The sequence below is a fragment of the Cebus imitator genome, unplaced genomic scaffold (assembly GCF_001604975.1).
Source record: "Cebus imitator isolate Cc_AM_T3 unplaced genomic scaffold, Cebus_imitator-1.0 Scaffold200, whole genome shotgun sequence".
Lineage (NCBI taxonomy): Eukaryota > Metazoa > Chordata > Mammalia > Primates > Cebidae > Cebus > Cebus imitator.
This window is the reverse complement of record NW_016107515.1, coordinates 915,518-925,932: the sequence shown is the minus strand read 5'-3', so window position 1 is coordinate 925,932 and position 10,415 is coordinate 915,518. Positions and strand designations below refer to the sequence as shown.

At 50.3% G+C, this 10,415-nt stretch overlaps 1 protein-coding gene across 1 annotated transcript in view; it reads right to left on the bottom strand.

Moving 5' to 3' along the window:
• Positions 1-7,156, bottom strand: part of STK10 (serine/threonine kinase 10) — a 157,986-nt gene extending 150,830 nt beyond the window's left edge. Inside the window, exon 1 of the mRNA XM_017547673.2 lies at positions 6,691-7,156. Coding sequence (XP_017403162.1) covers positions 6,691-6,846 — 156 coding nt within the window. The 5' untranslated portion in view covers positions 6,847-7,156. The remainder of the gene's footprint in view (positions 1-6,690) is intronic.
• Positions 7,157-10,415: the final 3,259 nt, after the last annotated feature.

Genomic DNA, 10,415 nt, shown 5'->3' with positions numbered 1-10,415 from the left:
AAAAAAAAAAAAAAAAAAGATTAGGATTAAGAGGGCCCTGAGCCATCCCAGAAGGTATGTGTGAAACATTTAGAACAATACAGTTTAGAAATGAAAGATACCATAAAACACTATAGATACATATATGATTACAACCAAGCAGGAAAAAAAAATTTCACCATAACATCAAAAGTCTAGAAGGAAATACATCAAAATGTCAACAGACATTGATAGAACCTAGAGCAATTTTTTTCTTTTTAATTGTTGCTATTTGTTTGGTAAACTCCCAATTTTGCAAAATAATAAATTTTTTAAAGGTTTAAAAAGGCCGGGCTTGGTGGCTCATCCCAGTAATCCCAGTACTTTGAGAGGCCAAGGAGGGCAGATCACAAGGTCAAGAGTTTGAGACCAGCCTGGCCAACATGGTGAAATCCCGTCTCTACTAAAAATACAAAAATTAGCTGGGCGTGGTGGTGCACACCTGTAATCCCAGCTACTTAGGAGGCTGAGGCAGAAGAATTGCTTGAACCCGGTAGGCAGAGGTTGTAGCGAGCTAAGACTGCCTCCCTGCACTCTAGGCTGGGTGACAGAGCAAGACTCCATCTTGAAAAAAAAAAGTTTGAAAACAAAAAATCAAAACCAAAGCAATTTTCTCTTTTTTGTTTGTTTGTTTTGAGACAGGGTCTCAGGGTCTCATTCTGTTTCCTAGGCTGGAGTGCAGTGGCAGGATCTCAGCTCACTGCAACTGCTGCCACCCAGGCTCAAGTGATCCTCCCACCTCAGCTTCCTGAGTAGCTGGGACCACAGGCCCATGCCACCACGCCCAGCTACTTTTTTATTATTATTTTGTTTTGAGATGGAGTTTCACTCGTTAGCCCAGGCTGGAGTGCAGCAGTGCAATCTCAGCTCACTGCAATCTCCCCCTTCCAGTTTCAAGCGATTCTCCTGCCTCAGCGTCCCGAGTAGCTGGGATTACAGGTGCCCACCACCATGCCCAGCTAATTTTTGTATTTTTAGTAGAGACTCGGTTTCACCATATTGGCCAGGCTGGTCTCGAACTCCTGACCTCATGATCTGCCTGCAGTGGACTCCCAAAGTGCTGGGATTACAGGTGTGAGCCACTGTGCCCGGCCAATTCTTTGCATTTTTGGTGGAGATGGAGTTTCATCATGTTGCTCAGGCTGGCAAAGCAATTCTTAAGAAGGATACCAGGCTCAGTAGCTCATACCTGTAATCCCAGCACTTTGGAAGGCTGAGGCAGGAGGATCACTTGAGTGTAGGAGTTCAAGACCAACCTGGAGCCGGGCGCGGTGGCTCAAGCCTGTAATCCCAGCACTTTGGGAGGCCGAGGCGGGTGGATCACAAGGTCAAGAGATCGAGACCATCCTGGTCAACATGGTGAAACCCCGTCTCTACTAAAACTACAAAAAATTAGCTGGGCATGGTGGCACGTGCCTGTAATCCCAGCTGCTCAGGAGGCTGAGGCAGGAGAATTGCCTGAACCCAGGAGGCGGAGGTTGCGGTGAGCCGAGATCCGCCATTGCACTCCAGCCTGGGTAACAAGAGCGAAACTCCGTCTCAAAAAAAAAAAAAAAAAAGACCAACCTGGACAATATAGCGAGACCCAATCTCTACAAAAATTAAAATTAGTCAGGTGTGGTGGCATGTGCCCGTAGTCACAGCTACTCTGGAGGCTGAGGCAGGAGGATCCCCTGAGCCCAGGAGTTTGAGGCTACAGTGAGCAATGATGGTGCCACTGCACTCCAGTCTGTGTGACAGAGTAAGATACTGCCTCTAAAAACAAACAAAAAGAAGCAGAAAAATCATCTCAGCCTGCTAACCCAACTCCTTTCATTTCTTTTTTTTTTTTTAATTATTATTTTTCAAAGCCAGTCAAATTTAGCAGTGGGGGGTTGTATATCAACTTTAGTGACACTAATGTTAATAAGGTCTGATAACCCACTACCATCGGCCCAGCCTCCTTTCATTTCTCATGTTCCCTGTCCACACTGGATGCATGAGTGCCCGTGCTGCCCGCTGCCGTAACAGCAAGCACACCCCACTGAAGTCAGCCATCAACCCCCACTCAGCCTATCACTTTTTCCCCTTTCTACCTCCTCTTCAAAATGAAGATTATTTTCAGTGATAAGAATTTTAAAACCAAATAGCTTGTAAGCTTTACTTTTTTTTTTTTTTTTTTTTTGAGACAGAGTCTCTCTCTGTTGTGCAGGCTGGAGTGCCAGAGGCACAATCTTGGCTCTCTGCAACCTCTGCCTCCCAGGTTCAAGCGATTCTTCCACCTCAGCCTCCCGAGTAGCTGGGATTACAGGCTTACAGGCATGTGCCAACATGCCAGGCTAATGTTTTGTATTTTTGTTGTTGTTGTTGTTGTTTTTGTTTTTTTAAAGTCGGGGTTTCGCCAGGTTGGTCAGGCTGGTCTTGAACTCCCGACCCCAGGTGATCCGCCCGCCTTGCCCTCCAAAGTGCTTAGATTACAGGCGTGAGCCACTACGCCCAGCCTGTTTTGTATTTTTAATAGAGATGGGGTTTTACCGTATTGGCCGGGCTGGTCGTGAACTTCTGACTTCATGATCCGCCCACCTCAGCCTCCAAAAGTGTACAGGCTAGGATTACCACACCTGCACCCAGCCCAGTTTGTATTCTAGCAATGAACTAAGAATGGTTTTCTTTTGAAACCAATTTGCAATCACAGAGGGACTGGGTGAGAATGAGTTGCGCAAAATCAATCCTATCTTCCTATCTTTCTCCCGAGGCAGATAGATAAAGATTTATCACGGAGAAGAGGAAAAACGAGGCTTGATATCTTGGAGACTGCTAATGTGAAGACTCATCAGGAAATCTGGAATCTTAGAGTCCTCCCCAACAGTGTTGACAAATTCGAATTTCCAAGGCCAGGAAAGACCTCAGGAAGCCTTCATCACTTAGGCTGTCAGAAGAAAAACAGTACTGCTGGTGGTCCCTCCTCAGCTCCCTGCCAACTGCTTTCTCAGGTGCCATGTCAAAACGGAATCTCTGGTTCCAACCACAAAACCAAGATGGAATGTTTGGCTTGGGTTACTTCAGTGACCAGGCCAGGGAACCACCAAACCACGTGGGCAGGAGTCGTGGTCCTTGATTAGAGGGGTCTTTAGTAAAAGCAATACCTGCTTCGACTTCAGCCAGGAGGGGTGAGTCAATAGCACCTCTCCAGGGAAGGCAGCTTGGGTGACAGTGATCTCTGATCCAGGATGGGTCTTCCTTAGCTGGTGACTAAGGAAAAAGTGTTCAACTGAGGCCCAGAGCTCTGGATGCTAGTCCCTTCTCTTCTCTGGGCACCAAGGCATATGGGGTTGGCTTAGGTCAGAGGGGCACGTGCTAAGGCCAAGTAGGTAATAGAATAGATTGCTCAGGTCTATCAGCCATCACATAGCTCTCTTGGTCTGGCTCTCCCTTAATTAAGAGAAAATCGTGGATTCAGAGAGGTAGGGGGAGAGGGCTGTGGTGGAGCCAGCTCACAACTTTGAGAATTAAAGTCACCTTTTTGTTGTGGTGGTTGTTTTTGAGGTGGAGTCTCCCTCTGTCACTCAGGCTTAAGGGCAGTGGTTTGATCTTATCACTGCAATCTCTGCCTCACGGGTTCAAGCAATTCTCCTGCCTCAGCCTCCTAAGTAGATGGGATTATAGGCATGTACCACCACGCCCAGCTAATTTTTTATTTTTGCATTTTTAGTAGAGTTGGGGTTTTGCCATGTTGCCCCAGCTGGTCTCAAACTCTTAACCTCAAGTGATCCACCCACCTCGGCCTCCTGAAGTGCTGGGATTTCAGGGGTGAGCCACGGCGCCTGGCCCTGGAGTCACTTTTCAAAAAACTGACTTTCCACATGTTTTGGAGAACCAAGAGGAGACGGTATAGCTTGTGAACTGCATGAGTTCCTTTGTATGAAACTTTCAGAGTAGCAGGGGAGTCTTACGGGGCTAAAGCAGGCGGAAACACAACTGAAAATGACAAGGGGAAATCTTACCAGCATAAAAGCCAAGTTCTGCATTTAAGTTTAAAGGAAGATGAACCCTATGAAGCCAGGATACATTGCAGGGAAGGGGACAAGAAGGCAACTGAAGAAACAAAATTCATTTCCCTAATGAAGAAACAAAAAAGAAAAAAAAAAAAAAAACATTGAGAGCAAACAGCATACACTATAAACACCAACTGAACATTCTGGAGAAAGTGGGTCTTGTGGTGAGCTGACCAAAGGTCCAGCTGCCTTCATGGCAGTCAGAGCACAGCTCAGGAGTAGGCTCTAAGTCAGGCAAGGGCACTGACACTGTCCAGGGAGAGGTACAAGGCTGAGGACCATTCTGTGGTGCCACTAGGAGGAAGATGCAGCTCTGAGAAAAGTAAAGAAAAGGTGTGCTGAGGAGAGGGTGAGCTGGCTGCCCTCAAATATGCACAAGGCCCTCAGGTGCAGGAGGACAGCAAATCGGGGCAGTCCAAAAACACTGCCTCTCATCACAAGACCTCACCCCCGCCCATAACAGGAAGTGTGGGCTCAGACGGAAGGTGGTAAGGTAACAAAGGAGGCACCGGACCAAGCACAGTGGCTCACGCCTGTAATCCTGGCACTTTGGAAGCCCAAGGCAGGTAGATGATCACTTGAGGTCAGGAGTTCGAAATCTGCTTAGACAACATGGTGAAACCTTGTCTCTACTAAAAATACAAAAATTAGCCAGGCATGGTGGCTGAGGTAGGAGAATCACTTGAACCTGGGAAGTGGAGGCTGTAGTGAGCTGAGATCAAACCACTGCAATCCAGTTTGCTCGCCAGAGTGAAACTCCATCTCAAAAAAAAAAAAAGAGGCACCAGGTGGGCCTGGTTGGTCTCAAAATTGCCACCACTCCAGGTCAGGTGCCATGGTTCACGCCTGTAATCCCAACACTTTGGAAGGCTGACAGACTGACCTCATGAGCTAAGGAATTCATGACCAGCCTGGGCAACATGGCCAAACCCCAACTCTACAAAAAACACAAAATGTAGCCAGACTGTCGTGTGCACCTGTAGTCCTAGCTACTCAGGAGGCTGAGGCATGAGAATCGCTTGAGCTCAGGAGGCGGATGTTGCAGTGAGCCAAGGTCATGCCACTCTACTCCAGACTGGGCAACAGAGGAAAACCCTGTCTAAAAAAAAAGAAAAGAAAAAGAAAAACATTGCCCCCACTCCAAGTCTCTAGGGCAGTACATATCAAACCTATTTGCTTAGGAATCACCTGGGATCTTATTAAAATGTAGGCTCTAATTCAGCAGGTCTGAGCTGGGCCTGAGATTGTTCACTTCTAGTGGGTGTGTGTGTGTGTGTGTGTGTGACCGAGTTTTGCTCTTGTCGCCGAGGCTGGAGTGCAGTGGTGCGATCGCGGCGCACTGCAACCTCTGCCTCCTGGGTTCCAGCAATTCTCCTGCCTCAGACTCCGGAGTAGCTAGGACTACAGGGCGAACCACCCCACCGAGCTAATTTTTTTGTATCTTTAGTAGAGACGGAGTTTCACCATGTTGATCAAGATGTTCTCCCTTTCCAGACCTTGTGATCTGCCCAACTTGGCTTCCTAAGGTGCTGAGGTTACAGGCGTGAGCCACCGCTCCCAGTTGAGATTTTTCACTTCTCACAAGCTCCCAAACGATGCTATCATTGGTCACCTAGGAATAATTTTGGTAACTAGACGATAGCCCACTTTCAAGTCAGAGGAGAAGCTTTCTCTGTGGTCCAGCCTCCTAGAAGGGCAATCCTGGGGTCAGAGTGGCCCACAAGCTACAGCAGCCCCAAGGAAGAGAATGGTGGCTTAGGAGAGAGTGCTCTCCTGGAGATATACACGAATTTAACAAGTGGGAGTCTCCCAGTAAAAGTTTTCTTAGGGGAAAGGAGGGAATCAAGCTGTAGGTGTTGGCTCCCTAAAACAATTCAGCACCTCAGAATTAGCTCCCAGCAACAGAAACCAACGTCCTCTTGTCTCACTTCTCTAGATTCAATCAGCTCTGCCCCATCCACTCCACAAAAGCTCTCTGCCCTGTCTTCCTCTAAGGGAGAGGTGACTGCAGACTGGGAGACTCCCCAGCTGTGACTCAGACCGACGGAATCAAATCTGTTCCCCGAGGCTCGGCATTCACCAAACCCGGACCTCCCGCTCTGCCCGGCCCCACCTCTCACTCCAGAGGCCATCCCGCCCCCCTACCCAGTCTCTGGCTCATCTCCAGATGTGTCCCCAACTCCCAACCCTTCCAAGCGCAGCCGAGTTTCTCGGTCCCCGTCGCCTCGATATTCCCACAGCATCTGTGTGGTCTCTCTTTCTAAAAAGTGTGCCCCGTATCTCAGTTTTACGGAAGGTCCCCGGAAGGTGCCTCGACTGGCCCTCTCGGATGCTGAGGTCCTGTCAGCGCCCCTTTGTCTCCCCGTGCGGCGCCGAGCGCAGTGCTGGACGCACAGGAAGTGCTCTGAAACAGGCTGGGGCGGGGGCGGCAGCAGTGCCCGGAGGGGGCGCCCAGAACACGGGGACTCGGCCGGGCCGAGTGCTGTTCCCCCCAAAGAACAAGAGTCACCGGGACGGGAGCCAGGAACCCCGAGTTCAGCCCTCAGAACCAGAGTCAGGCTGGCCGGGGCTGGGACTGGCGCCCCTTCCTTCCGGAGCCCCTCGGCGCGCGCCCGGCCACCCACCTCCGCGCCCTCACCTTGTAAACCTTGCCGAAGGCGCCGTCGCCCAGCTCGCCCACGATCTCCCACACGTCGTTGGGGTCCAGGTCGCGGCGGACATGCTCGTATTCGCGGGACTTTCTCTTTTCGAAGGTAGACAGGCGCAGGATGCGGCGGAAATTGGCGAAAGCCATGGCCAGGGGCGCGGTGGCGCCGGCTCAGGCTCGGGCTCTGGCTGTTGCTCTGGCGGCAGCGAGGAAGAGGAGGAGGAGGAGTTGGAGGACGCCGCGGCTCTCGGGGTTCTCCCCAGATCCGCCCTTCCCCGCAGCCCGACCTCGATCAAGTGCGCTTCGGGCAGCGCCGCGCCTGGAGCACCCGGAACCGCCCAGGCGGCCGCGTCCCCGCCCCCGCCCTGTCCGGTCCCCGGGGCCGCCTCCCTCGTGCCGGCCCCGCAGCCCCGGCCGGCCCTGCCCGCGAGAGCCCAGGACCCGTTCCGGGGGACTGTCCCCTCGCCCGCCCACCGGCCGGGCTCCACCTGCATCTCCCCGGCAGCGCCCCGAGACCCCCTAATTGGCTGCGGGTGCTCCCTGGCTCCGCCCGTCGCCGCAGGGCACCCTGGAAACTGTAGTCCCCGCATACACCGCGCCGCGAGCCGCGGGCTGGGCTTTAGAGAAGCTTCGGGGTTCGCTGGGTGTGACCGCTCGAGGTCTCAGGAGCCCTCCCGCCACGCCGCGTGACTCCCAAAACTTTTGTGGGAGCGAGCGGGACGGCGACTTGGCATTTCGCGAGCGCCCACGGATCGCAGTCAGCTCCCAGAAGGTGAACCTGCACTCGTTCATTTAATCCTCCCGCAGCTGTCCCGCGAGGCTGCCCTCGCCCCCACTTTAACGATGGGGACGCCAGCGGGCTAGGGCACTCGCCCGGGGCGTACACCCCGGCTTCCAGTCCGCTGCGGGTTCCTCGGCGCGGTGCTGCCTCCTAGTGTGCGATGGGGAGCGCCCGGGCAGCCGCCGCGAGTCCCTGCAGGCCCGCCTTTCCAGGGGCTCCCCTCCGCGATCCGCAAACCTGCCAGGATTAGAGGGCTGGGAGAAAGAGCTCCCTTGGCACTGATTTATCTTTACTTCATGATGGGTTTGCAGATGTATTTGCATAGTAAATACTTTATTTTAATTTTTAATTTCCCGGTTTCAAAATAGATGAGTGCACTACATACAGATCAAACTCAAGTCTTCTTTGAGCACCTTCATCCTGGATCCCGGCCCCTTGAGCCACTTCACTGCTACTGTTGCCTGTATGTGCTCTAGATGGTTGTAACATCCTGAATCTACGGAGAGGGCGGAGGGACAGGCAGTCTGCAAGGTTTATTTTGGGGACCCTCTCTCATAAACTAATTGAGTCTTTGCTAATGCCACACTTCAATATCCCCAACCCCAGAGAACGGCCATGGTGATGTATTTTTGCCCCTTCCTCGATGCTTTGTTCGAAAATATCCCTTGAGCGGTGTGCAAACACCAAGCACGGTTTTCCACTGGAAAAGCCAGCTAAAGAAGCCTGCGATGCTGGTAGTGGTCGGCGCAGAGGGTGTCCTGGCCGTCCAGAATGCTTCCACAGTTGAGGAGTGCCTGGAATTGTAGAGTGTCTTTATCTCTAAAGGAAGGAAATGCCACTCAACGCTGACTGTTCTCATTGAGTCAAGCGCTGTCTGAACCTCCCAGGACATGCTGAAAGACAGGTCTTTCATTTGTTTCAGAACATTTAGCCAACTATACGAAGGCGGTGGGGAGACCAAGAAGGTTGTTTCCATGCTAGGAGATGAAGGCTCTGACTTCCTAGAATGTTGTAGGCCTGGAGGGCTCTGAAGGTCAGAAGACTCTGACAAGCTCTGAGAGCTTCCAGGAGGGGTCGTGGGAAGGGGGGAGCCGGGCACCATGGGTCATGCCTGTAATCCCAGCACTTTAGGAGGCCAAGGCGGGCAGATCATGAAGTCAAGAGATCGAGACCATCCTGGCCAACATGGTGAAACCCCGTCTTTACTAAAATACAAAAATTAGCTGGGCGTGGTGGCGTGCGCCTGTAGTCCCAGCTACTGGCACGGCTGAGGCAGGAGAATCACTTGAACCTGGGAGGCGGAGGTTGCAGTGAGCTGAGATCGCACCACTGCACTTCAGCCTGACGACAGAGTGAGACTCCGTCTCAAAATAAATAAATAAGAAATAAAAATAAAGAGGTTCATTCAATAAAATTAAGTGAAAGAAGCCAGACACAAAAGGCCCTGTGTTCTACAAATTCCCATTTATATGAAATGTCTAGAAAAGGCAAATCCATACTGACAGAAAGTAGATTAATGGTCGCCTGGAGCTGGTGTGAAATGGGAATTAACTGTACATGAACAATAAACAGTCTAATTGGGGTGATGAAAATGTTCTAAAACTGTGCAGTGGTGACAATTTCATAACTTGGTAAATTTGCCAAAAATAACTGAATCGTAAACTTTCATTTTTGTTAATGGATAAATCTTATGTGTAAATTATACCTCAGAAGCATTGTAAGAAACACATTGAGGTTCAATAGAATTAATGCTACTTCTTTGAAATAACTAATAGACAGACTAGTCAAAGGACAAAAAAAAAGGGCTGGGCGCTATGACTCACGCCTGTAATTGAGGTACTTTGGGAGGCCAAGCTGGGTGGATCACCTGAGGTCAGGAACTCAAGACCAGCCTGGCCAAAACAGCAAAACCCCAGCTCTACTAAAAATACAAAATTTAGCTGGGCAAGGTGGTGCGTGCCTGTAATCCCAACTGCTTGGGAGGCTGAGGCAGGAGAATCACTTGAACTCGGGAGACGGAGGTTGTAGTAAGCCAAGATTGTGCCACTGCATTCCAGCCTGAGGAACACCACAAGACTGTCTCAAAAAAAAAAAAAAAGAAAAGAAAAAGAAAAAAGAATTGGTGAAAGAAATATTCACTGGAAGAAACAAAAATGAAAAGGGAACATAATATTAGATACTGTAGATATTTTGAAAATCACAAAGTGATATTTTAGACAAATTTATGTAAATACATGTTTTAATTTACATGAAATGGGTAATTATTGAGAAGAAAATATAAATGATAGGTGAAAATAACTTCAATAAGAAATAAAAACCAGGCCGGGCACAGTGGCTTACGCTTGTAATCTCAGCACTTTGGGAGGCCGAGGCAGGAGGATCGCAAGGTCAAGAGATCGAGACCATCCTGGCCAACATGGTGGAACCCCGTCTCTACTAAAAATACAAAAAAATTAGCTGGGCATGGTGGTGCGTGCCTGTAGTCCCAGCTACTCAGGAGGCTGAGACAGGAGAATGGCTTGAACCGGGGAGGCGGAGGTTGCAGTGAGCTGAGGTTGCGCCACTGCACTCCAGCCTGGTGCCTGGTGACTGAGTGAGACTCTGTCTCAAAAAAAAAAAGAAATAAAAACCTAGCCGGGCGTGGTGGCTCATGCCTGTAATCCCAGCACTTTGGAAGGCTGAGGCGGGCGGATCACCTGAGGTTAGGGGTTTGAGACCAGCCTGACCAATATGATGGAAACTTGTCTTTAATTAAAAAAAGAAAAAAAAGAAATAAAAACCTAAATAAACCAGTAAGCAATAAAGAAATCAAATCAAGAATAAGCCCAGGCACGGTGGCTTATGCCTGTAATCAATCCCAGCACTTTGGTAGGCTGAGGCAGGTGGATCACCTGAGGTCAGGAGTTCAATGCCAGCTTGGGCAACATGGTGAAAC